Here is a 23497-nt window from a genome sequence, read left to right as displayed (position 1 = left end):
TATTTATTTGGGAGGCAGAGAGAGAGAGTTCACTCCCCGAATGGCCGCAGCAGCCAGGGCTGGGCCAGGCTGCAGCCGGGAGCCGGACCCCGGTCCAGCCCGTAGCGCTCGGGGAGGCCGGCGTCCCGCTGACCGCACGGAGGCCACGACCGCCGCAGGCACAGCTGGGGTCCCCCCTGCAGGTTCAAGGGCCCCAGACCTGCGGCTGATGAGGGCTTGGGGTCAAGGGGCTTCACTGCCCACGCGACCCCTCGGGGTCCTGGCCCCGGACGGGCAGGGGCTGGGCGTGAGGCCGGCCCCTCCCCCACGAGAGACCCCCCCCCCCACGCCCTGGTGGGCGCGTGGCCAGGGCGGGTGACGCCGCAGCCTGGGCAGCTCAGGGGATTCCCAGGCGGGCCCCTTCCTGTGAAAGAGAAAGCAAAAGTCAGCGGCATGGCGTCGGTGCCGGGCTGTCCCTGGGCATCCGCCCGAGAGGGACCACGGGGCCACGGCCACCTGCCCCGGGCACCCCTCTCGGCCAGGACTCCCTGCGCCGGCTGCTGGGGACCCGAGGCCCCTGCGAGCAGCTCCTGCAGCCCCCACCCCGGGACTGCAGGGTCAGCAGGGTCTGACCTCCACGCTGCAGCCGCGGGAGAGGGCGAAGCCGGACGCCCGGAGCGGGGCGGGGGGCAGCAGGCGAGGGCGGGGACGGGCCGGAAGTCACAGAACCAGAACCCGGAGGAGCAGGGCTCTGTGGCCTCCGGGCACCGGGAGCCCCTGGTGGTGGCACGGCGGCACCAGGTACAGCAGGCGCCCCGGACCCTGCCCCGCCCCCAGCACACCCAAGGCGACCTGGGCCCACTCCCGCTGTGCCTGTCCTGCAGGCTCCGCCCCTGCCTGACCTGGCGGGAGAGGTGGACTGAGGCGGACGCGCGCGCCACCTACTGGCGGACCCGGGACTGCCACGAGGGGCCGGAGGCGCACCCCTGCTGTGCTGTCCACCGGCCGGGACTGCCCTGGACTGGACAGAATCCCCTCAAGCTCGCAGACCAGCAAGGCCACGCCACAGAGTCCGGTGGCTGGGCTGCTTCATGGGACCCCGGGCAGGACCCCAAGGCCCGACCCGGCCTCGCAGCTGCCCCAGCCACCCCTGCCCAGCGGGCTCTCACCTTCCTCAGCCAGGGGGCCTCTGACCCTGCCCCAGGCGCTGGACCGGCCTCCCCTGACCACGGTCACCTCTCACGGCCCTGTCCCCCGCTCTGCCTGCCCCCCAGTTCTGCAGGTGGGTGTGGGTCCCACTGGCCGGGCCCCCCGCTCACCCTGGCTGACTTCCCCACATCACCCATCAGCCAGCTGCCGAGAGCAAGCGCGCTACGTAACAGCGCGGCACCGGCGGAGGAAGAGCCGTGACAGCGTCCACTGCATCGAGGAGCTTTTTCCAAATCAAGTGGGGAGGGTACCTGCCCCATAAATCGGGGGGGGGGGTCCCGTCGAGGGACAGCGACATTGCAGCCCAACTTCTGGTTTTGAGTTTCGAAGCCTGTGAGTTTGGGGCCGGCACTGTGGTGCCGCGGCAAAGCCTCCACCTGCACTGCCGGCACCCACGGGCACTGGCTCCAGTCCCGGCTGCTCCACTTCCTGTCCAGCTCTCTGCTGTGGTCTGGGAAAGCAGCGGATGTCCCGGGTCCTTGGGCCCCTGCACCCGCGTGGGAGACCCAGAGGAAGCTCCTGGCTCCTGGCTTCGGATCGGCGCAGCTCCGGCCGTTGCAGCCATTTGGGGAGTGAGCCAGCGGATGGAGGACCTCTCTCTCTGTAACTCTACCTTCAAATGAGTAAAAGCTTTAAAAATATATGTATACATTTTGGAAAGATTTCTTTATTTGAAAGTGAGAGAGAGAGAGAGAGAGAGAGAGAGAGAGATATCCTCCATCCGCTTGTTCACTCCCCAGATGGCTGCATCGGCTGGGCTGGGCCAGGCTGAAGCCAGGAGCCAGGAGCGTCCTCTGGGTCTCCCACGCGGGCGCAGGGGTCCAGGGACTTGGGCCATCCCCCATCCCTCCTGCCCAACACCCAACAAAGCACCAGCTGCCGGGACCAAGCGGGGAGCGGTGCGGTCTGTGGTCCTGGCTCTGCCACCGTCCTGTTTGGGACCGCAGGCTTCTGGGCCGCCTGTGCTAGGAAGAGGGGCCTCGGGAGGGTGCAGGGGCGATCGGGGGAGACCCCCACGAGGCTCGTCCCACACTGCTGACTGATCTCTGAGACGGGGAGTCCAGGGCCACGAATCCTGCCAGGGCCCCTCTAACCCCCACAGCCCGAGGCCGGGAGACCTCTGGGGAGGGTCTGACCCCCGTCCTCTCCGGCTTCTTCCTGTCACTTTCCTGGCTCAGGACAGAGGGGTGGGGACCAGCCACGCTCGGCCGTCCGGGGCGGGGAGCGGGCAGCAGCGGAGTTCAGGGCGGCACGGGCGGCCGCCATGGGCAGGAGCTGCCGGCAGGGCCCGGAGGTCAGCCCCTGAGCCTGCCGGGAGAGGCAGGTGCCTCCGTCACTCAGGGACAGGGAGCAAGTCGGGGCCTGCTCTGGGCCCGCCCTGACAGGGCTTAAACCAGGCTGCCCGCTGGACAGACCCGGCGGCCCCGGCAGGGCAGGAGCCGGCGCGGGGAACTCCATCCGGGTCTCCAAGCACTGTGCCCTCCCCTGCAGCCCCCGGGCAGCTGGGCCGGAAGTGGAGCCGTGGTGTCTCCGGCCGGGAAGACACCTCAACGCCGAGCGGCGCTCACTGCACCAGCCTGGAGGAGGGGCGCTGTGTCCCCTGCCCAGGGACCACCGCGAGAAGGCAAGGCGGTGGGGCCCGGCCTCCACGTGCACCGCGCTGTCCCGAGCATGCCCGGAGTGAGCCTGGCTTTAGCCAAGACGCCGGGAAAGCTCCGGATGTGTCTGTGCAGGGCCGTGTCTCCTGCGGGCAGGTGAGAGATCAGGAATCATCACGCGGAGCGGCCCACGGGCTCCACAGCCGGCGCCGGCATCCCACACGGGCGCCGGTTCTAGTCCCGGCTGCTCCACTTCTGATCCAGCTCTCTGCTGTGGCCTGGGGAAGCAGTGGAAGATGGCCCGGGTCCTTGGGCCCCTGCACCCACGTGGAGACCCGGAGGAAGCTCCTGGCTCCTGGCTTCGGATCAGCCCAGCTCCGGCCGTTGTGGCCATCCGGGCAGGGAACCAGCCATGGAAGACCTCTCTATTACCTCTCAAATAAATTAATAAATGTTTATATATATTTAAAAACAACCACGGGCTTGGTGGGGAAGGCCCCACGCGGGCGCCCGCACCCCACCGGGTGGTCCCAGGCCCCACTCAGGCGCCCCTGGGAGCCCGCAGGGGACGGCTCCAGGGCTGGGGCCCCAGGGCTTGGCCCCTGCCACCACGTGGGAGGCCCGGGTGGAGCTCCTGGCTCCCGGCTGCGGCCCAGGAAGTGCGTCGGCAGAAGGGCAATCCGCCCGTCACCCCTGAACGTGGGGCTCCAACGCGCCCCAGCCGCCTCCCCAGGCGCCCAGCGGGGCAGCCGGGACTCGAACCGCGCCCACGCGCACGCCGGCCGCATCCCTTCTCCAAGGTCGAATTCGCTTCAAGTCCCATAAGCCCTGCCCGCCCCCGGGACGCGGGACTCCCGCGGCCGGCACCGCCTCCCCGGCACCTGTCGGGCCCCGGGGCAGCACCTGCGACGCGGCGCCCGCCGCCCGGCTCGGGGTCCGGCCCAGCGCGCCCCGGCCCGCGCCCCCTAGCGGCCGCCGGCGCCGCCCCCACGGCGCAGCGGGGGCCCCGCGGCTCCTCAGACGAGCCGCGCGCCGATTGGCTCCGAGCCCGGGGCAGCGCCCGCCCCCGCGCCGCCGGCCAATGGGAGCGGGGGGCGGGGCCGCGCGCAGGCGCCGGAAGCGGGAGGTGCCGAGGGGACGTCGCGTCGCCGCGCCGGGTCTCGAGTCGCCGCGGAGCCGCCGCCGCCGCCGCCGCCGCGCCATGGCCGAGAGCGACTGGGACACCGTGACGGTGTTGCGCAAGAAGGGCCCCACGGCCGCGCAGGCCAAGTCCAAGCAGGTGCCCGGCCGGGCCGGGGCTGCGCCGGGCGGGGACCGGGCCCGCGGGCCTGAGGCGCGGGATCGGGGGTCAAGGGCCGCGGACCAGGGCGGGGACAGGGGCCGCGCGACGGGGCGGGACCGGCCGGGGCCGGGGCCGGGGCCGGAGGGACGCGGTGGGCACCGGGCCAGGGCCCGCCCCTCGCCGACGGTTCTCTGGCGCCCGGCCGGGTCTCCCCGGTGGGCTGCGGCGCGGGGCCCGCCCGGGCGCGTGGCCGGCCGCGGGGTGGCCGTCGGGGGTGCGGAGCCGCCGGCGCTCAGGACGCGTGGGTCACGTTCCTGCTCAGCGGCCGGGGCCCGATCCCACGGGGAAGTCCACGCCTGCGGGATTTAAGACCTGTTTGTTTGTTTATTTATATGGTAGAGCGAGAGGGAGAGAGGAGGCTTCCACCTGCCAGTTCACTCCCCGAATGCCTGCGACACCAGCGCTGGGCCAGGCGCAAGCCGGCGGCCCCATCTGGCGTCCCGCGCGGGCGCAGGGGCCCAGGCCTGGGCGGGGGCTGGAGCGGCCGGCCGGCCGCGCCCACACCTGCTCCGTGGGGGCGACCCGTGTCCTCTCCTGTCTGCGGGCGTTTCGAGCCGTCTGGCCGTTTGGTTGCGGAGGGTTTGAGGTACCGCGGCCCCTCTGCCTGCCAGGGACACGGTCTGAGACCCCGGTGGACGCCCGCGGCCGCAGTGAGGGTAAAGCAGGCGCCGTGTGACCGGCGGGCCCGAGCGCGGGGGACGCAGGGCCGGCCCCAGGTCGGACCACACGGCTCGGAGGGCTCGCAGCCTCACGCTTAGAATCGCGCGTTTCTGGAAACGTCCGCAGTCGGCCGCAGGTGGCAGGGCTGGGGTCAGGAGCCCCGCCGGGCGCCCGCGCCCCGTGAGTGCCGCGGCAGTGCCGGCGCTGCCAAAGCTCATCTCTGGTTTCCTAGGCCATCCTGGCGGCGCAGCGCCGCGGAGATGACGTGGAGACGTCTAAGAAATGTAGGTGCTGGCGTCCGCCTGCGCGGGGGCGGGGGGGGGGGGCCGGGGCGAGGGGGGGGCGGGCGGGGGGGGCGGGATGGTCACCGCCCGCCAGCGCCCCGAGCTCGCTGCTCCAGGTCTGGGCAGCCCGGCCGCCCCTGTCCCCTGGGCTCAGGGCCCGGCCCTCTGCGTCTGCCCGTGCCGCCCCCAGGGGCCGCCGGCCAGAACAAACAGCACTCGATCACCAAGAACACGGCCAAGCTGGACCGGGAGACGGAGGAGCTGCACCACGACCGGGTGACCCTGGAAGTGGGCAAGGTCATCCAGCAGGGCCGGCAGAGCAAGGGGCTGACGCAGAAGGACCTGGCCACGGTGAGGCCGGGCGGCGGGCAGGGCCGGGTCTCCCAGCCGGCCGGCCGCGGGCTCTAACGCGCCGCTTCTCTCTAGAAAATCAACGAGAAGCCGCAGGTCATCGCGGACTACGAGAGCGGCCGGGCCATCCCTAACAACCAGGTGCTGGGCAAGATCGAGCGGGCCATCGGTGAGTGCGCCGGCGGTGGGCGCGCGGCGGGCCCGACCCCGCCCCTCCACAGCTGGGGGCGCTGTCCCCGCCCCCGGCGCGGCCTCCGGTGGTCAGCGCGCCCCCGGCTCCTTCCAGGCCTCAAGCTCCGGGGCAGGGACGTCGGGAAGCCCATCGAGAAGGGCCCGAGGGCGAAGTGAGCGCAAAGCCTCGAAATCGGTGCGCGGGGCCGCCGCCGGCTGCCGGACGCGCACTGACCACCGGCGGGCCGCCCCGCCCGCGCCTGCTGTCAAACAAGAACAACCTTGCAAAGGCTCGGCTCCTCTGGCTTCTTCCTCCCCCTCCCGCGGGGTCTGCGCAGGGGCGGGCGGGGCGGGGCTGGGGGCTGAGGCCGCCTCGCGCCGGGTGGGGGCCTGAGGCCGCTCTCCCCGCGCGGGTTTCTAGGCTTCGGTTGCTTCCAGGAGTTTCTCCGTGAAAGGCAGAGGGACAGCCCCCCACGGCTGCCGCGGGGGCCGTCTCCCACGGTGTCAGGGACCTCAGCGTCCGGCCGGCCCTGCCGCCTCCCTGGCCGGTAGCGGGGCGCTGGGGCTCAGACTTGGCATGTGCTATGGGACACGCACCCCGACACGCGTGGCGGTGCGGTGAGGACACGAGCCGAGGGACAGCGCCTGCCCGTGCCCCGTGCCGGGGACGCCGGGCCCCGGAGTCAGTCCTTGTCCACTTCATGGGTGACCGCAGGTGCAGGCCAGAGCTCCCCCCACCACCCCAGGCGCCCGCGTGCCCAGCTGTGCGTGAACAATGGCTCTGAAGCCCCGGGCGGTGGCCGGGGCGCAGCTGTGGGTGTCGCCACCCCAAGCCCTGCCTCTGTCCTCAAGGCCAAGCAGAGGGTCCGGGCGGCGGCCACTGCGTCAGGGCAGCAGGCGGCGGCGGCCTGTGCAGACCAGGGGCCCCGAGCGGCGGCTCAGACCCTCCCTTCTCTCGGCCGTCTCCCCCCAGGGCAGCCCCAAGTCCCTCCACTGCCCGCCTCCCTCCCTCCCGTCCTCGGTGCAGTCACCCAGGGACCGCCGAGGGCCATGGGCCAGCGTCCCTTGTCCCCGGTTCCTGAGCTGCGCGTTCACTCGGCCGTGCCGTGCCTCACGTCGGGTCTGGGGTCCTGGACCACCCAGAGCCCTCAGTGTTTATTCATGGGCGGGGGGAGGGGCGGTGTCCAGTCACGGGGAGGAGCCCCGGCCTCGGGGCCGGTCAGGGGTTGAGGTTTGCTGGCAGGGTGATGTGGTCCTAGGAGGAAGCAGTCTCAGGATGGCGGCTGCCCGCGGGTGGGCGGAGGGCAGGGCTGGGCGTGGCCTGGCAGCCCGGCGCCCCCCCCCCCCCCCCCCGTTGGCCTGGGCGGGCCCCTACCTGGTTGAAGAGGATGTTGGCGAAGCTGGAGGCCTCTGCCGCGGAGCCCGTGGCCTCGGGCAGCGTGGCCCCGGAGTCCGCGGGGCTGGCGTGCGAGTGGCCGCCCAGGGGGCACATGCCCTTCCTGCACAGCCAGTGCAGCCCCCCAAGCCCTAGCAGCACCAGGAGCAGGAAGACGAGCAGGGCCCCCCCGACCATGGCCGGCACCAGGGAGGGCATCGCCGTGTCCCCTGTGGGCCGCGGGCGCGTGAGCTGGGGACCCTGCCTCGGCGTCCCGTCGGCACCTCCTCCGGGCTGGCCCCCGGGGCACCAGGGCGGCCGTGGGGCCCGGGGGCTGGTTCCTGGGCGACCCCGGCCCTCCGCTCACCCTGGCCAGGTGCAGGCTCCTGGCAAGGCTGCCCTTCCAGGTACTGGACGTCGTCCAGGGCGATGGGCCCCGCGGCTGGCTGGCCGTCTGTGGTGGCTTCAAACACCATCTGAGGGCGGGGCAGAGGCTGCTGTTGGGACGGGGCGGGGCGGGGGTGGGGGCGGGGGCGGGGCGGGGCTGGGACGCGAGGCCGCACCTGGAACTCCTGGGTGCTGACCACGTCGAGCTGCGCTTGCTGCCACTGCTGCCGCAGGCGCCCGCCCTGGCCCCACACGGCCAGCTGGCCCTGGGGGCTGCTTAGGAGTACCCTCAGCTGCCCCTTGTCTGCGAGAAGGGCCCAGGGCGGGCGGGTGAGGCGGGGGTCCCCGCGGGCGCCGCGTGCCTGACCTGGGGCGAGGGGACCCCTCAGCCCCTGCCCCGCGGCCCAGGCCGACTCACAGAGAAGGGCCCAGGGCGGGCGGGTGAGGCGGGGGTCCCCGCGGGCGCCGCGTGCCTGACCTGGGGCGAGGGGACCCCCCAGCCCCTGCCCCGCGGCCCAGGCCGACTCACAGAGAAGGGCCCAGGGCGGGCGGGTGAGGCGGGGGTCCCCGCGGGCGCCGCGTGCCTGACCTGGGGCGAGGGGACCCCCCCAGCCCCTGCCCCGCGGCCCAGGCCGACTCACAGAAGTGCTCGGGGAAGCCCAGGTAGTACCAGAAGCGCAAGCAGGAGGCCTCGGTGGCCGGGAGGGGCTCACTGCGCAGCCAGGCCGCCCGGCCCCCGGCCCCCAGCACGCCAGTTTCAAAGAAGGCAAAGTGGCCTGGGGACAAGAAGGGGCAGGTGCCCCCGCTGACCCGGGAGCCTGCCCCGGCCTGTGGTCTCTGCCATGCGGGCGGGGACGCTGGGGGCCATGTGGCCCCGCCTACGCCCAGCTCGGGCCCTGCCCAGCCATGCGCACCTGCCTCCGTGCCCAGGGTGTGGTCCGTGAGGGGCCGGGGGTAGCGGGAGGGGGTGGCAGCGCCGCTCCAGTCCCAGCTGTGCCCGCCCAGGCTGGGCCAGGCCAGGTGGCTCCAGCCACACAGGCCGGACTCGAAGTCGCAGGACCCTGTGGGGAGTGGCTGGTGAGCGGCACTGCGCTGGCCGCCGGGCCCCGGGCCCCAGCACGGCCCCTACCTGGCTGTGGGCAGGGCCCGTCCTGGAGAAGCAGGTCGTCCAGCGCCACGTAGGAGTGCTTCGTGCCCGTGGCCACAGCCTCGAAGACCACCTGGCGGGCCGCGGGCGGACAGCCCTCAGCCTGGCCCCGGCCGCCCCGGGCGCAAGGAAGGCGGCCCCAGCCCTGTCACTCACCTTCCAGGTGCCCTCGGCCCGCACGTCCGCACGGCCCAGGCGCCAGGTGAACCCTCCGTAGGCGCTCACGCTGAAGACCTGGCGCCTCCCGCCCTCCTCCACGTGGACCCGCAGGGTGCCTGCCACGCACGGCAGGGCGGGCCGGTCAGCTGGGGAGAGGCAGGAGGCCTGCCGGCCCCCACCCCAGGGCCTCACCTGGGCTGCGCAGGCTCAGGTGGTACCAGAAGCTCAGACAGGCCGGCTGGGCCAGGGGCTGGTGCTGCTCCGAGACCAGGGAGGCCGTGTGGCCCGGGGGCAGGGCCTGGCGGCTCGTGTCCACCAGCATGTAGTGACCTGGGTTGGGTGCCACCGGTCAGCCTCAGCCCCTGACCTGCCCTCCCCCTTGGCCACGGCCAGGCCCCGCACCTTGGGCTGTGCCCGTGGTGTGGTCCGTGCTGGGGCCCCAGGCATGGCCCGAGGCACTGGCCTGGCGCCGCCACTCGCTCTGCCCGGCTGTGGAGAAGCCGCAGACGGAGTCCTCGAAGGAGCAGCGCTTGGGGGCCCAGCAGGGGCCCGGCCGCAGGGCCACGTCGTCCAGCGCCATGGTGCCCTGGTACCCGTCACGAAGGCCCTCGAACAGCAGCTGGGGCGGGGAGGCAGGGGGGGTCGGCTGGGGCGGGGAGGTGTGTCCTGCTCCCCCCCCCGCCGGGCACCCAGCCTCACCTGGTACTTGGCACCGGGGTCCGGCGGGTGCTGAAGGGTGGCCCAGGCCTTGTGCCAGCGGTTGCCATGGGTGCCGGATTGGGACCACAGCTGCGTGTCCTCCCCGTCCCGTCTCAGAGCCAGGCGCAGTGTCCCTGGAGGGAGGTGGGGTTTGCAGGGCCCGCCCTCCAGCCCCTGATGGGCACCACACACAGCTCTGAGCAGGGCCCGGGGCTGGCTCACCGATCTGCGGCCCATAGAGGTGGTACCAGAAGCTGAGGCACTCCACCGGGGCCGTGGGCACCTGTGGCCCTGTGAGCAGGTGGGCGCCACGGCCCCGGGCCGGGGGATCTGTGGGGTCCAGGAGCATGAAGAAGCCTGGGTGGGGGGCAGACACGAGGCTGAGCAGCAGAGACCCCCCACACGTGCGGCCTACGAAGAACCCCACCCCCTTGTGTGGGAAGCCCCGCCCTACCCTGGCCGGTGGTGTGGTCGTAGCCAGGGCCTTGGCTCTGGGCCCGGTGCCAGTGGGCATCCGTGTGGTGTCCAGGGTGCCAGCCACAGGAGTCCCGCTCGAAGTTGCAGGAGACCTCTGGGGGCAGGGTGCAGGGGTCAGTACCCCCCGTGCACCCCCACATCCCTCCCAGGTTCTGAGAAAGCAGGGGTTCCCAGGTGCCCTGGGGGGTCGGAATGTGGGCGGGACGGACCTCTGTCCTCCTCAGTGGTCGCCGTGGTGCTGCAGTCCCTCATGGTTATGTCATCCAGCCCCGCCCCCTGCTGGCCGGGGCCGTCCAAGTCCACCAGGCCTGCAAACTCCAGCTGGGGGGGACAGCAGGGAGGGGACGGTCAGTCTGGGCTGCGGCCGGGTGGGCTCCCTCCCTGGGCTGCTGCTCACCCGGAAGGGCCGGCGCCGGGCCCCGAGGAGGACCTTGTCTGCCGTCCAGCGCCCGCTGCTGCTCGGGGCCTGCCACACCAGCTCGCGGGAGCCGCCCTCCAGCACGGCCAGCGCCAGGAAGCCTGGCCGAGGGGGGCACCGTGGGATGGAGGGCGCCCGCGGCTGCGCGGGGGTGTGGGGGTGCCGGGGGGTCAGGCCGTACCTCGGGGGTGACTCTGGAAAGAGTAGGCCAGGTGGAGCTCACAGTGGGGGCCTGAGGGGCCCAGGGTGGGTGAGAGGGCCCGGGCAGGGGCCCTGCGCTGCCCCCAGGCCCTCTGCAGAGACAGGACGTGCCCTGGGGGAAGACACACTGCTCAGAGCAGCCCCCGCCACCGTCATCCACAGGGCCTCCTGGGCGGGGGGGGGGGGCAGCAGAGGGCCCCCTGGGGATGTCCAGCCTCACCGGCAGCAGCCCCGCTGGCGTCCGTGCCGGGCCCCTGGCTGTCCCGGGCGGGGAGCCGCTGCCACTGCAGCCGCCCCACACTGACGTCCCCCCAGCCCCCTGCCGCGGGGGACTCGAAGTCCGTGGTGCCTGCAACAGTGGCCGGCGCTGAGAGGTGCCGAGGGGGGCGCCTGCCCCGGCCCACCGGGCCCCCTGCCTCCAGCCCGGACTCCTCCCCTGGGCCGCTCACCACAGCCCTGCTCGTCCTCGCCCTCCGGGCACTGCGTCTGGAAGTCGCACAGCTGCTCCGGGGGCACACACAGGTCCCCGCAGGACAGGTGCCCTGGCGCGCACGGGTCTCTGGGCTGCAGGCGGGACAGCTGTGGGGGTGGAACCCGGGGCCCCGGGGGCCTGGTCTCTGTGGGGGCGGTACTGGGGTCAGGTGGGGCAGGGGCAGGGCCTGGGCTTTGCTGGGGGGGGGCCGGAGGCCTCGCGCCCTCCCACCCGTCACCTGGCACTGGTTTGCAGCCGTCAGACAGGACTAGGTCGTCCAGGCCCACGACGCCCCCCGGGCCCGACTGCCCGGCCAGGAGGATCTGAGGGCAGGGGGCGGTCAGCGGAGGCGCTGGCCCTGAACGCCCTCCTCGCCCACGCCTCTCTCCTTGCCCCCTCCTGCCCTTAGGGAGGGGCTCCCAGGACCCCGCGCCCTCCGCCCCCAGGACACGCCCGCTGGCCTCACGCGGAAGGGGTGGGCGCTGCAGACGTCCACGCGGTCTCGGACCCAGGCTGCCCCCAGCTCCCCGCGGCGCGTCCGCAGCAGGCTGGGGGCCTGGGGCGCACCGGGGCCGCTGGCCTGCAGGAACAGCTGGAGGGAGCCCGTGTCGGCGCCGTGCAGGTAGAGGTAGAAGACCAGCTGCGGGGCCAGGCACCGGTCAGGGGCCCCCTGCGCCGGGCAGCCCGGGCGGGCGCTCTCGCCCCCCCCCCCCCCCCCCCCCCCCGTCTCACCGAGCAGTTGTGGGAGGCCTGCAGCTCGGGGCTGGAGAGGACGGCAAGGGCGCCGGGCTCGGCCACGGACACCAGGAAGGCGCCTGGGGACAGCGCAGGTGTGAGCCGGGAATGCGCCGGGGCGGGGCGTGGCGTGGCGGGGTCGCTGGGCGCCCCGGGGCCTCACCCTGCGGGCTGTTCCTGCTGTGGTCTCGCAGGGGCCAGGCAGGGCGCTGGGGGCCGTCCGAGCTGCGGTTCCGCGCCCAGCCCTCAGCGCTGCTCCACAGGCCCAGGTCGGCCTCGAAGTCGGTGGCCATGTGGTGGCCTGGGGAGGGGCGCCTTGAGCAGGACCTCCCGCAGCCCCGCCCCCCGCCGTGGGGCGGGGCCTCCCGCTCTCACCGCAGGCGAGCGGGTCCTCGTCAGAGCGGTCCCCGCAGTCGTCCTCCGCGTCACACAGCTGCGGGGCTTCCACGCAGGCCTGGTTCCCACAGCGGCAGCGCCCCAGGGGGCAGCTGGCCTGCGGGGCTGTGCGGGGAGGGCACGGGGGCTGAGGGGTCTGTGCCCGCTGGGGGGCGCCCTGGGACGGGGCGGGGGGGGGCCTTACTGGGCAGCCCACAGTCCCAGAACTCGACGTCGTCCAGGGCCACGGCCCCCCGGTGGGTGGCGTTTCGGATGGCAGAGAAGGTCACCTGAAGACGGCGGGGGTCTCAGGACTGGAGTGAGGCCCGGCCCCCGCTCGGCCAGACCCCCGCCACTGCTCCCCCGCTCACTCGGAAGTCTCCCGGGACGCGGCCGGTGCTGACGGCCAGCTCCTGCCAGCCGGGGCGCCAGGGCCCAGCGCTGCGCCACAGGGTCAGCGTCTCCGTGCTGTGGGTCAGCTCCAGCCGCAGCTCGGCCACATCTGCGGCACACGGCGGGGGCTGGGGGGCTGCCGGGGGCGGGGCCTCTCCCCCCACGCCCCCGGCGCCGGGTCCAGGGCTCACCTCCGGAGGGCGCCAGGTACCAGAGCCGCAGCTCACAGGTGGCTGCCGCCTCGCGCAGGACCGGGGAGCGGAGGCCCGCGGTGGCCGCCGCCTTGCCCCGGTGGGTGCCCACGGCCATGTACCAGCCTGGCCCGGGGCGAGAGGTCAGCGGGGGGAGGGGGACAGGACGCAAGGAGGCGGGGCCGGGGCCCGGGCGGGGGCCTCACCCAGGTCGGTGCCCAGCGTGTGGTCGGAGCGGGTCCCGGGGCCCTGGGGCGCAGCCCCCGCCCGGTCCCGGAGCCAGCGGTAGCCCGAGGTGCTGACGTCCTGCCAGCCGCAGGGGTCGCGCTCGAAGTCGCAGGTGAAGGGGGCGCCCGGGCCGCGCGCGGCCCCGTGGTAGCCTAGGAGAGCAGGGTCAGGCTGCGGCCCCGCACGGCCCCGCCCGCCCCCGCCGCCCGCCGCCCGCCGCCCGCGCGGCTCACCGCACTGCGCCTCGTCCGCGCAGTCGGCGCAGTCGCACACGAAGTTGCACGCGGACTCCCGGGGGCTGCTGCAGTGGCCGGGGGCCCAGGCCCTGCCGGGGGACCCTGCTGCTGGCAGAGCGGACACCGGAGAAGCCCCTCAGAGCTGCCTTGGGGCTCAGGCCCGGCGGCCGGGGCACGGGGGCTCGGGGTGAGGCCCGGAGAGCGGTGACCCCTGGGGGTGGTGCCAAGGCGGCAAAGGCCGGGTGGGGGGCAGCAGGGCAGGGAGGAGCCGCCCGCCGCACTGGCTCCAGTCTGCGGGGGCGGCCGCAGGCTCAGCGCCCCGACTCACCCAGGAGGAGCAGCGCCAGGACAGGCAGAGGCATGGTCAGGCCGGAGGCAGCCAGGCTCGGCGCCGCAGGGACCTCGTGCAGTCCCCGGGCTGACTGCGCAGCCCCTATGTACCCACGGCCCCAGCCCCGCCCTGCGCAGCATCTCCCGGGGGCCGCGCAGGGGCCCCTCCCGGCCGAAGGTCAGGGCTGGCTCATCCACGTGGGGAGGGCGGCCCCCGCCCCGCTGCCGTTCCGGCCGTGGTCCGGGTCCCGGGGCCCCTGCACTTCTCGCCAGCCCGCAGCCTCAGCAAGTCCAGTAAGCACAGGGCCTGCCTAGGGGAGCTCCTGAGCCCCTGACGCCTGGCCCCCGCCAGGGAAGGGTGTGGTCGCTCCGCCCCGCTGACCCTCACCGCCCCTGGGCAGCTGATGAGACCCAACCCCGGCTGGCAGACCCCCACTAGCGCTGGGGTCTCCAGGCTGGACCCGAGGGTGGACACCAGCGGCCCGGGTCAGCTGCTGGCCACGCTCCGCTGGGAACCCGGGGCCGGCTGGGGACGGGGGCACTCGTGGGTGCCCCAGCCGTGGCTGGCACCGAGGAGCCAGGCGTCCTTGGACTCGGGGCCGTGTGCAGGGCGATCACCTCGGACAGGGCCCCCTTATCAGGCCCTAAAGAGCTGAGTGTGCAGGGCCCCTCCCTGGAGCCCCGCCCGAGTCGGGGGACCCACGACAGACACAGACAGGCTCAGCAACACGTTTATTCCCCGCGCGGGGCCTCAGTAGCCGTCATCGGCCCAGGTGACTTCGTAGTCGGGGTACTTGGCTCTGATCTTCTCGGTGGAGACGGAGTGCTGGGCCCGGCCGTAGCCCTGCAGAGAGAAGTGGCCGCTGGCACCCGGGCTTGGACGTCCGGCCCCGAGCGAGGGGGAGCCGGGGCCGGACGTGGGGGCAGGCAGGTGGGCAGGGAGGGGCGTGCGGCCTCACCATGGAGTAGCCGTACACGTGGATCTTCCGGTCCTGGCTCTGGTGGGAGATGCGCCCGCCGCCCAGGCACTCGCAGTCATGGCCCTTCTTCTGCAGCTCGCCCGACACCTTGTCGTAGATGTCGGCTGCGGCGGAGCGCGGCCTCAGACGGGGTCCCCGACCTCGGCCCGCCGGCAACCGCGCCCACCGCGGGAAGCCCCGCCCACCCGCCGGAGTCCCGCCCGCCGTCCCGGCCAGCCCCGCCCCGCCGGAAGTCCCGCCCCGCGCCGGAAGCTCCGCCCGTCGCCCCGGCCCTCAGCCCGCCCTCACCGTGGTACTCGGCCCACTTGTAGCCACGCACGATGTCCTTGCTCTCGCCGCCCGGGGCTTCGGAGGGCGGCGCCGCGTGGACTCGAATCAGCACGTACTTGAAGACGCCATCGGAGTCGATGTCCACATCAGGAATCTGAGCCAGGCCCGCCGCCGCCATGTTTCCCCGAGCGTGCCTGCTCCTGCGGCCCCTACCCTCGCCGTCCGGGGCTGCGTGACCGTGCGGGAGGCGGGCGCTGGGGGAGCGCCGGCCAATCCCGTCGGGGGCTGCCGCCCGGGGCCCGCGCATCAGCCAATTGCGTCGCCGAGCTGAGGCACGGCTGGCCAATCGGAGCCGGCCGGGCCCGCTTAAAGGGGACGCGGCCGCAGGAGCCGTTGCCGAGCGGATAAAACGCACGCGACCGCAGAGCGCCTTTGCGTGGGGCCCGGCGGCGGGCGGCGGGGGACGGGGCGGTCAGGGCTCGCGGGGAGCTGGGGCAAGGAGGGGAGGCCCAAGGGACGCGCGCCGGCTCCGGCTCGCAAAGTCTGAGGCCCCTCTGACGCCCGTGCCCGGCGACCCCTCCCCACCCCCTCCGTCTCCCGCACACCCCCCCGTGCCCGGCGACCACTCCCCACGCCGCCTCGTGTCCGGTGACCCCGTCCCACACCGCCCCTCACTTCCCCACGCCGCCCCGTGCCGGTGAACCCTCCCCACCTCCGCCGTCCCTATCCGCCCCCCCGCCTCCCCGTGCCCGGTGACCCCTCTCCACGCCGCCTCGTGTCCGGTGACCCCGTCCCACACCGCCTTCTCGCCACTGCCCCGAGTCCGGGGACCCCGCCCCTCCCCTCCTCCCGCCACACCCCCTCCCAGCCCCACACCGCCCGCTCCCATCCTCCCGCCAGCCCCCCCACCGCCCCTTCCCCGCTGTCCCGAGTCCGGCGAACCCGCCTCCCCCCTCCCCCAGTCCCCTCCTCCCCGTCTCCCCTCCTCCCCGCCCCACACCGCCCCCTCCCATCCTCCCGCCAGCCCCCCCGCCCCCTCCCCGCTGTCCCGAGTCCGGCGAACCCGCCCCCTCCCTGCCTCCCCACCAGCCCCCTCCTCCCCGCCCCCCCAGCCTCTTCCCCTCCTACCCGCCCCACACCGCCCCCTCCCATCCTCGCGCCAGCCCCCCCCGCCCCCTCCCCGCTGCCCCAGTCCGGCGAACCCGCCTCCCCCCTCCCCCAGTCCCCTCCTCCCCCTCTCCCCTCCTCCCCGCCCCACACCGCCCCCTCCCATCCTCCCGCCAGCCCCCCCCGCCCCCTCCCCGCTGTCCCGAGTCCGGCGACCCCGCCCCAAGCACAGGAGACAGAGCGGCTACATTCAGATGCTTTTACTTGGTTCGGAAGCGCTCGCCCCCTGGACGTATCGCAGCCCGGGGGGGCCCGGCCGGGCCGTAGGCGGGGGGCGCGGACAAGCGGGACGCCGGGCCGGGCCTCCACGCGGCGCGCAGCCCGGGAGTGCCGTCCCCCTGGGCTCCAGCGTGCCCCGGCCCGGCCCCCGAGGGGCTCGCGAGGCGGAAGCCGGCGGAGGCCGCCCCGACGGGGCGCACGCGGGTCGCGGGGCCGGGGAGGCGGCGGGGGTGGCCCCGCGCTGCGTCCTCTGGCCCGCCCCGCCCGGCGGGGAGCACCAGGGCGAGGACCGCGCGGTCACATGAGGTCGTCCAGCAGGTTGGCGCTGGCCACCCAGTCGAGGGCGCGCGGCTCGGAGGCGGCCATGATCATGCACATGAAGGGGCGTCCGGTGCGCCGGTCGGTGGGGTAGATGGTGGTGGGCGTGAAGCGCCGGTTGTCCTCCACGAACTCGCACAGCTGCTCGTACACGCGCGGGAACTCGTGGCGCAGGAAGACGCCGCGCAGCCGCAGCTCCCGCTGGATGTGCACGAAGGCCACCTCGCGCGCGCGCCGCCCGGCCTCGCCTTCCTGGTCCAGGCCCGCGGTGCCGGGCGGCGGCGTCAGGATCAGCGTCTCCATGTCGGGCTCGCGGCCGCGCGCCGGCGGCGGGCGCGTGGGGCTGCCGGCCGCCAGCGCCACCTTGGCGAACTTGCGCACCGTGGGCCCGGGGCTGCGCGGCGCGGGCGCGGGCCGGGCCGGGCTGGCGGCGCCGGGGCCCACGGCCACGGACACGCTGAGCAGGAAGCACTCGGCCGGCTCGTAGAGGCGCCCGGCGGCCGCCAGCTCGCGCGCGTAGCTGCCCAGGGGCGCCGCGTGCGTGGCCAGCTCGCGCAGCGACAGGTAGGTGGGCGACAGCAGCAGCCCCTCGAGGCCGAAGCGCAGGAAGTTGTCGGCCGAGCCGGGGCTGGGGAAGCCGAGGAAGAGCACGCCGCGGCCGCGCGACAGGAAGCCGACGCGCGCGATGCGGGAGAAGGCGCGGTGCACGGGCCCGCTGTCGCGGCAGAACTGCAGCACGTGGCGGCACACGCTGCCCACGCGGCCGTACACGCAGCGCGCCTTGTGCGCGTCCCAGTCCTCGCGGCGGCACAGGCGGGAGCAGTAGTAGGTGTAGCAGCTGTGGCAGGACTTGAAGTAGAGGCAGGCGTTGAACATGGTCTCGGTGCGCCGGCAGCGCGCGTTCGAGCAGGTCATCAGGTCGTCCTCGTCCGCGCTGGGCTCCGGGGACGCGGCCGCGGGCTCCTCGGCGCTGCCGGCGGAGGCGGGCGGCGAGCGCGCGGGCGCGGGCGCGGGCGCGGCGGGGCGCGCGTCCGGCGGGCGGCGCGGCGGGCGGCCCAGGCCCTCGGGCGCGGGCTCGGGCCTCGAGTCGATGACCAGGTCGGTGATGAGCTCGTCCAGCTGCTCCAGGCTGCGCTGGCGGCCCGGGGCGGGCGCGGGTGGCTGCGGGCGGGCCCCCGGCAGGCCCCAGCCCCTGGCGCCCGGGAGGTCGGCGGCGCGCAGGTCGTTGTCGGTGATGGTGATCTCGGGGGTCACGTACCAGTTCCGGCCCGGCCCCTCGCCCACGCGGCCCTTCTCCGACAGCGACGTCTCGGACAGCGACAGCGCCGCGTAGCGCCGGGGCGACGTGGACAGGTTCACGACCACCGGCGGCCGCCGGCCCTCGGGCGACGCGCCCCGGCCTCCGCGCGCCAGCAGGTTCTCGTAGCTGCGGCCGCGGCCCAGGGGGTCCTCCCGGCGCGGCGCCGGCGCCAGGATGTTGTCCCAGGAGCGCGAGTGGTGGCGGCTGTCGGTGACCAGCCGGGGCGGGCTGGTGCCGGTGCCGCCGTGCCACGAGGCCAGCAGCGGGCCGGGGTCGGGCGGCGGCGCCACCTGCAGCGTGCGGTACGGCCGCGGACCCCAGTCGGCCCAGGCGGGGCTGCTGCGCGGGTGCGGGTAGGTCCGGGTCAGGGCGTCGCGCTCGCGGTAGCGCCCGAAGTCCGCGGTGTAGAAGGCGCGGGCGGCGAGGCGGGCCCGGGGCTCGTCGGGGGCGTAGCAGGGGCCGTAGGCTCGCGGCGTCTCGGCGAGGTAGGAGCGGGCGGGCGGGGCCTGGATCGGGAAGGTGCGCGCCTCGCCGGCGTAGTAGCCGGGCCCACGCCTCGGGCTGGGCCCCGGGGGCTCCTCGGACGCGTAGGGCTGGGGGCAGTAGCCGTCGAAGGGGGGGCCGGGGCTGGCCGCGAAGCCGCCCGCGTACCCCTCCGGCTCCTCGGTGTAGAAGAACCGCGTGGGCCCCGGCGGCGCGGCGAAGTGCAGGCCGCGGCGCTCGGCGGGGTCTCGGGGCGCGGGCCCGTCGCAGTACAGCGCCCGGGGGTCCGCGCAGTAGGAGTCACTGGGGGTGGTTGTGCGCGACAGCGCCACGTGGCGGGGCCCGGGGACCGTGAGGCCGTGGGCGGGCGGGGCGGCGGCGCGGGCCCAGGGCGGGGCGGCGGCGGGCCCGCAGGGCCGGGAGCCCCGGGCGGCGTGCTGCAGCACCGCGTCGTCCGGCTTGATGTCCAGGCGGCAGCGGACGTGCGGGGCCGGCCCCGCGGGCGGCTCGGGCGGCGCGCAGCGGCCTGGGGCGGCGCACAGGGGCGCGATGCGACCGGGGCCGCCGCGCTGGGGTTGCAGCTTGATGGGGTGCAGCTCGTTGGCCAGGGCGCGCAGCGCGGGGTAAGCGGGCTCCCGGCGCGGCGACCCGTCCGCCCGCGCCGCGCGCTGTGTCTCCCGGCCTCGGCGCGGCAGCACGGGCGGCGAAGCCGGCGCGGGCGCCAAGCCCGGGGGCGCGCGGGGGGCGCTCTTGGAGCGGGCGCGCCGCCGGTGCTCGCCGTCCCGGGGCCGGGCACGCGGCGGCTCCGGCTCTGGCTCCGCGCGGGCCTCCATGGCCGGCCCGTCCAGCGCCTCCAGGAAGTCAAAGCTGCGGCAGTGGCGCTTGCTGACGGGCGCGGCGGGCCGGGCTTCGGGGCGCTCACATGGCGGGCGCCTGGACGCGGGCCCCGGGGCCGCCACTTTGATGTCTTGGTACACGGTGGACACTAGCAGGTCCGGCGGGTCCGTGCGGGTCATCTTAAAAGTAGTGCCCAGGCTGGCGGCTCCAGCTCACTCGGCCTTTCGGGGCTCCTGCCCTGGGGGGGATACGGGTGAGGGGGGTCCTGTCTGCGGCCCAGGCCCCCCCTCTCGCCGCGGCGGCCGGCTTACCTGGGGCACAGCGGGCCGCGGCCTCCGGCCTGGGCGCTAGTTCCATGGCGGCGGCGGCGGCGGCACCTGCGGAACCCGAACCGCGCTGTGCTGACCCCGGTCCTGGGCCCCCAGCCCTGGGCAGGGGGCAGGCCCAGAGAGGCTCGGCTGTCCCCTGGGCTCTGCCTAGCCCGGGGATGGCAGGAGAGCCGGGTTGTGGTCCCAGGTGTGCTGCCCTCTGGTGCCCACAGCTGGAGCGATGGGCGCTCATGTTGGCCTCTGACTGACAGGTGCAGGACGAGCAAAACCCCTTGCCGGGGCCTCCGCGGGTGCCCGCTGCCGTCCTTGGACCCTGGCCTCGGTCACCTCCACACTCTGACGCCCCCGGCCCTGCTGACTAGGCCGGGCCGAGCCCCTCCCCCAGTGCTGCAAGGGATAGACTTCTGCACCCAAGGCTGAGTCCTGGCCCCGGCCCCGGCCGGGAAAATCCCCCAGGAGCACCCTGGGCCTCAGCTGCCGGGAGGGGCTGGAGCCACTTGGCGCGTGGGGGCCGCGGCGGCCCGGCTGAGGCGCGGGGGACCCCGCCCCCACTCCAGGGTGTACACAGCGCTGGGACTGGGGGGGCTCCTGATACTCTCCCTGCACCATGCCAGCAGGGGGAGGCAGAGCGGGGGTGGGGGAGGGACAGGGCCCTCCCCCACCCTGCCGCAGCCTCCAGTCCCTTGGTCAAATGTGGGCCACCGGCACCGCTGTGGTCCCCAGGGCCTGGGGCTGGCTGGGGAGGGGCTCACAGTGGTGACAGCCCCCCCCCCCCAGGCAGGGAGGCGACCGGCTGGCCAGGCCCATCACCCAGTGGGACCTGGGCTTCCTGCTGGTGGAGCCGCCCCCGGGGCCCTTGTCCCCACCCCGACCTCAGCCCACCCCACGGCTGCCCCCTTGTCCCCACCCCGACCTCAGCCCACCCCACGGCTGCCCCCTTGTCCCCACCCCGACCTCAGCCCACCCCACGGCTGCCCCCTTGTCCCCACCCCGACCTCAGCCCACCCCACGGCTGCCCGTTTCATCCTAAGCTCAAGGCCAGGCCGGGATGCAGCCGGGGACCCGGCGAGGCTCCGCCCCCGTTAGGTGAGAGCCGGCCTGGCGGCTGCGGGGCTCTGCGACGCCCCCTCCCCGTGGGCGTGGGGTCGGCCCCTTGGGGGCCCTCGCCCCTGCGGAGCCCACGTGGGTGGCTAGGAGCCCCCTCCCCCACCTCGCAGCGCGGCCCCGCCCGGCCGCGAACGGCCCTCGCGAGGACCCGGCCGGGCTGCCTGGAGGCGGGGGCGCCCCGTCCTCTCGGGCGGCCCCCGGCCGTGACAGCAGCGCGCCGGGCACCCCACCCCGGCCCCTCACCTGAGCGTGCTCCGCCCGCCAGCCCTGCTGGGCTGCGCAACCCTGCGGGCTCCGCGGCGTCGCCGGCACCGGCGGAAGCTTCCAGGCAGCGGCGGGGCCGGCCCGGGCGCTCAGTGCTGCCTCCGATGGCGGCCGGAGGGGCTGCGCTTAAAGGGGCCGCGCCCGCTGGGGGCTGCACGGCGGCCCCGGGAGCCGCGTGGTGCGGCCGCGACGCTCCCCGCAGCATCCCAGAACGCGGGCCTCCGCAGAACCCGCGCCCCGGGACGGCCTGCGGGCCCTGCCAGCCCCACCTCCGGGACGCCTGCCCGAGCAGCTGACGGCCTGGCGGGGCCCCAAGCTCCGGGACTCCTGGAATCTGGTCTCCGGTCCACCCGGGCAGCAGCAGATGGCCACTCCCTGGCCAGAATCTGGCCTCGCCCCGGGCCCTGTTTGCTTCTGCGCCGGAGGTCTTGGGAGATGCCAAGTTCTCGGCAGGTACCTGGGGCCAGATGGGCCGCCCAGACCACGTGCAGGCCGGCGGCGGGAGCCGTCAGCCCTGGGGACACACGCGTGCACACGCGACCCACTTGTGGGCTGCACCGCGGTACCTCTACCCCTGGAGGGGTGGGCGGGACCTGGGGGCAGGGCCTACGGGGCCCGCGGCGTGAGTCCCTGCGACGCTGACCTGTCCTCACGGGCTGTGGCCCCCAGGGCAGGCTGCCTCCCTGCTTGTGCTCCGAGGCCCGGTGCCTGGCAGCCCCCCACCCCGTTGCTGGGATCCCAGGGGAGGCTGTGAGTGGGAAGGGGCGGGACGTCACTGCCGCGCTGTGCCCGCCCCCAGGTTCTCATGGTAACGGCGGCTGCGGCTGGTGGGCAGGGCGCCACCGGCAATGGGGGGGCTGGGGCCTGGCGGTGCTGGCCCTGCGCCCTGCAGGGCGCACCTCCCTGGGCACGTGGCTGTGCGGGCCCACCTGGACAGGGCCGGGCTCGCGGGGAAGCCCTTGGCCCTCCCCGGGCCGCTGCGGCCGCGAGCAGACGTACACGCACGCACACGCACGCAGCAGTGAGACAGGAGAGCTTTATGGTCTGAGCAGTGTGGCGGGGCCTCCGCTCCTGCCTGGGGCGCGGCCCCTCGGAGCCTGCACGCCTGTGCCGGGACGCGGTCCACGGGGAGGGTCTGCCCCCGCCCACGCCTCGCGGGCATGCCGGGGTCGGGCAGGGCAGCACCCCACGCCCGCTGTAAACACTCCCCCTCCCTGTCATCCCTGAGAAACGCGGGAGTGGCTGGGCCCCGCCCCCCGCCGAGGCCCCGCCTCTGCCCGAAGCAAGCGCAGAGCGGGTGGGGGCGAGGCGGCGGTCCGGGCCATGCAGCAGCAGCCTCCCCAGTCAGCGACAGGGGCGCCCCCTCCCCGGGGCTAGAGCTCCTCGTAGTCCCCGCCCCCAGGGTGGCGGCTGCTGGGGGCCCCGCCCCCCAGGAAGGCCTCCAGCTCGTCCACGGCCTTCCTCTCCTTCTTCTTCCTCCGCCGCTCCTCCCTGCCCTCCTCCTTCTTGCCCTTGGCCCTGCTCTTCTTCCCGGCCTTGTCTTCCTCCTGGGGGGCACAGGGCGGGCTCAGCAGGGCAGGGCTGGCTCGCAGGGGGCGCAGGGGGCGGGGCGCGGGGCCGCATACCTCCTTGCTCTTCTTCTTCTTCTTCCTCTTCTCCTTGGAGGGAGCTTTGCCCGCCTTCCCTGTGAGGGCGACAGCACAGCTGCGGGCCAGGCCCACGCGGCTCCGTGCAGGGCAGCCACGCTGGCCAGCGCGGGCCCCACGGGGCTGTCCACGGGCCAGGCCCCAGCCGCGCCCCCACCTTCGTCGCTGCTCTCCTTAGCACCCGGCTCTTCCGGCCCCAGCCCGAAGAGATCTGCGCCACTCTTCACCCTGAAGGCGGGGATGGGCGGCGGCGGGGGCGGCGGGGGCGGGGCGGGGCCGGCGTCCTCATCCGTCACATCCGAGGGGTCTTCTCGCACGGGGAACTCAGCCTGGGGGAGGCAGCTGCTCAGGCCACGCCCCTCCCCTGCTCGGCCCACGGGCGTCCCGGCCGCCCGCAGCAGGGCCCTGGCCTCACCACCCTCCTCTGCGTGTCGGACTCGCCGCTCTCGAAGTCGGGGTCGTCCATGACGAAGGACAGCATCTGGGCGGCAATGGGCCCCTCGGGGTCACTCTCCGAGGACGAGGCCCGTGCCTGCCCCTGGGAGCCCTCAGCAGGGCGCCCCGTGTCGCTCAGGTTCCTGGGACCCTGGCTGTCTGGCCAGGGGGGCGGGGCTGGTCCGCCCTGAGGCCGGGAGGCCTTGGCGTGGAACCTTCAGAGACAAGACAAAGGCCAGGCTCCCTCCAAGCCGGGCAGGCCGCCCCGTCCCCGCCCAGGCCACCCATACCGTTTGGTCTCTGGCTCTGGGCACTGCTGGGGAGCCAGGGCAGTGGGCCTGGGGGGACGGGCCACCTCCTCCGCTTCCTCCTCGCTCGAGAGACTGATGTTCTTACTGGGGACAGGGCCCGAGGGCGGCAGGGCCCCGCCGGGCGGCCGATCTTCTAGGTCCACGTCGTCCTGGAAACCTGCCACCATCGGGTTCCCGGCCCCTGCCTCGCCATCACTGCGAGGGAGGAGCGGGGGCAGAGGTCACAGTGGGGCATGTGTGCTGGTGCCCCCACCGTGGGGCTGCGCCCGGGCGTCCACCTCCCCATGCAGGCTGGGGGCCGTCTGGAGCCTTGCAATGTCATCCGCGGGAGAGTCATCCAGGTCAGCCTGCTAGTCCCCGAGCGTGCTGGGGCAGGGCCTTGGGGGCCAACCCCACGGCGCCCGCACGGGGCCC

The 23497-nt window shown here is 74.8% G+C and overlaps 5 protein-coding genes across 6 annotated transcripts in view; 1 reads left to right on the top strand and 4 right to left on the bottom strand.

Annotated features, from left to right (window-relative positions):
- Nucleotides 1-3894: 3894 nt before the first annotated feature.
- On the top strand, nucleotides 3895-5886 carry EDF1 (endothelial differentiation related factor 1). The gene is made up of 5 exons (XM_070059379.2): nucleotides 3895-4065; nucleotides 5021-5072; nucleotides 5263-5423; nucleotides 5499-5592; nucleotides 5710-5886. The coding sequence occupies exons 1-5, from the start codon at nucleotides 3988-3990 to the stop codon at nucleotides 5769-5771; spliced, it is 447 nt and encodes a 148-aa protein (XP_069915480.1). The 5' UTR covers nucleotides 3895-3987; the 3' UTR covers nucleotides 5772-5886.
- A 122-nt stretch (nucleotides 5887-6008) lies between these two features.
- On the bottom strand, nucleotides 6009-13449 carry MAMDC4 (MAM domain containing 4). The gene is made up of 29 exons (XM_070061487.2): nucleotides 13416-13449; nucleotides 13085-13222; nucleotides 12830-13003; nucleotides 12624-12749; nucleotides 12411-12541; nucleotides 12245-12329; nucleotides 12040-12165; nucleotides 11828-11965; nucleotides 11662-11744; nucleotides 11396-11569; nucleotides 11168-11252; nucleotides 10907-11074; nucleotides 10678-10806; nucleotides 10438-10569; nucleotides 10236-10357; nucleotides 10048-10159; nucleotides 9816-9932; nucleotides 9584-9718; nucleotides 9362-9495; nucleotides 9065-9281; nucleotides 8855-8992; nucleotides 8660-8778; nucleotides 8486-8576; nucleotides 8271-8417; nucleotides 7998-8132; nucleotides 7533-7660; nucleotides 7337-7445; nucleotides 6970-7199; nucleotides 6009-6849 (listed from the first exon to the last, which is right to left on the bottom strand). The coding sequence occupies exons 1-29, from the start codon at nucleotides 13447-13449 to the stop codon at nucleotides 6814-6816; spliced, it is 3693 nt and encodes a 1230-aa protein (XP_069917588.2). The 3' UTR covers nucleotides 6009-6813.
- A 685-nt stretch (nucleotides 13450-14134) lies between these two features.
- Nucleotides 14135-14877, bottom strand: PHPT1 (phosphohistidine phosphatase 1). 2 transcript variants are annotated; one of them, XM_070059388.2, is made up of 3 exons: nucleotides 14686-14877; nucleotides 14377-14501; nucleotides 14135-14261 (listed from the first exon to the last, which is right to left on the bottom strand). In XM_070059388.2, the coding sequence occupies exons 1-3, from the start codon at nucleotides 14843-14845 to the stop codon at nucleotides 14169-14171; spliced, it is 378 nt and encodes a 125-aa protein (XP_069915489.2). In that variant the 5' UTR covers nucleotides 14846-14877; the 3' UTR covers nucleotides 14135-14168. The 2 variants fall into 2 exon arrangements, with proteins under 2 accessions (XP_069915489.2, XP_089179067.1); XM_089322941.1 differs by lacking the exon at nucleotides 14377-14501.
- A 1173-nt stretch (nucleotides 14878-16050) lies between these two features.
- AJM1 (apical junction component 1 homolog) lies at nucleotides 16051-21434 on the bottom strand. The gene is made up of 3 exons (XM_070059325.2): nucleotides 20671-21434; nucleotides 19303-19368; nucleotides 16051-19229 (listed from the first exon to the last, which is right to left on the bottom strand). The coding sequence occupies exon 3, from the start codon at nucleotides 19168-19170 to the stop codon at nucleotides 16351-16353; it is 2820 nt and encodes a 939-aa protein (XP_069915426.2). The 5' UTR covers nucleotides 19171-19229; nucleotides 19303-19368; nucleotides 20671-21434; the 3' UTR covers nucleotides 16051-16350.
- Nucleotides 21435-21713: 279 nt separating this feature from the next.
- Nucleotides 21714-23497, bottom strand: part of RABL6 (RAB, member RAS oncogene family like 6) — a 35004-nt gene continuing 33220 nt past the window's right edge. Inside the window, exons 11-15 of the mRNA XM_089322832.1 lie at nucleotides 23063-23278; nucleotides 22753-22987; nucleotides 22495-22666; nucleotides 22317-22375; nucleotides 21714-22238 (exon numbers count right to left, since the gene is read on the bottom strand). Of these exons, the coding sequence (XP_089178958.1) occupies nucleotides 22065-22238; nucleotides 22317-22375; nucleotides 22495-22666; nucleotides 22753-22987; nucleotides 23063-23278 (856 nt within the window). The 3' untranslated portion in view covers nucleotides 21714-22064. The remainder of the gene's footprint in view (nucleotides 22239-22316; nucleotides 22376-22494; nucleotides 22667-22752; nucleotides 22988-23062; nucleotides 23279-23497) is intronic.

Source organism: Oryctolagus cuniculus, chromosome 1, assembly GCF_051225735.1.
Source record: "Oryctolagus cuniculus isolate XC-2025 breed Fujian yellow rabbit chromosome 1, ASM5122573v1, whole genome shotgun sequence".
In the NCBI taxonomy this organism is placed as follows: domain Eukaryota; kingdom Metazoa; phylum Chordata; class Mammalia; order Lagomorpha; family Leporidae; genus Oryctolagus; species Oryctolagus cuniculus.
Note: the sequence above shows the minus strand (reverse complement) of the source record. Positions and strands in the feature narration are given on the sequence as shown.

Bases quoted from the DNA above. Each gene is read 5' to 3' on its own strand.
- PHPT1 (XM_070059388.2), bottom strand. From the start codon at position 14,845: ATGGCGGCGGCGGGCCTGGCTCAGATTCCTGATGTGGACATCGACTCC. The intron at 14,502-14,685 runs GTGAGGGCGGGC...GCTCCGCCGCAG, and splicing joins CAAGTGGGCCGAGTACCACG to CCGACATCTACGACAAGGTG. The intron at 14,262-14,376 runs GTGAGGCCGCAC...TTCTCTCTGCAG, and splicing joins ACGTGTACGGCTACTCCATG to GGCTACGGCCGGGCCCAGCA.
- EDF1 (XM_070059379.2), top strand. From the start codon at position 3,988: ATGGCCGAGAGCGACTGGGACACCGTGACGGTGTTGCGCAAGAAGGGC. The intron at 4,066-5,020 runs GTGCCCGGCCGG...CTGGTTTCCTAG, and splicing joins CGCAGGCCAAGTCCAAGCAG to GCCATCCTGGCGGCGCAGCG. The intron at 5,593-5,709 runs GTGAGTGCGCCG...GGCTCCTTCCAG, and splicing joins CAAGATCGAGCGGGCCATCG to GCCTCAAGCTCCGGGGCAGG.
- AJM1 (XM_070059325.2), bottom strand. From the start codon at position 19,170: ATGACCCGCACGGACCCGCCGGACCTGCTAGTGTCCACCGTGTACCAA.
- MAMDC4 (XM_070061487.2), bottom strand. From the start codon at position 13,449: ATGCCTCTGCCTGTCCTGGCGCTGCTCCTCCTGG. The intron at 12,542-12,623 runs GTGAGCCCTGGA...CGTGTGCCGCAG, and splicing joins GTACCTGGCGCCCTCCGGAG to ATGTGGCCGAGCTGCGGCTG. The intron at 11,966-12,039 runs GTGAGAGCGGGA...GCCCCTCCCCAG, and splicing joins CGAGGACCCGCTCGCCTGCG to GCCACCACATGGCCACCGAC.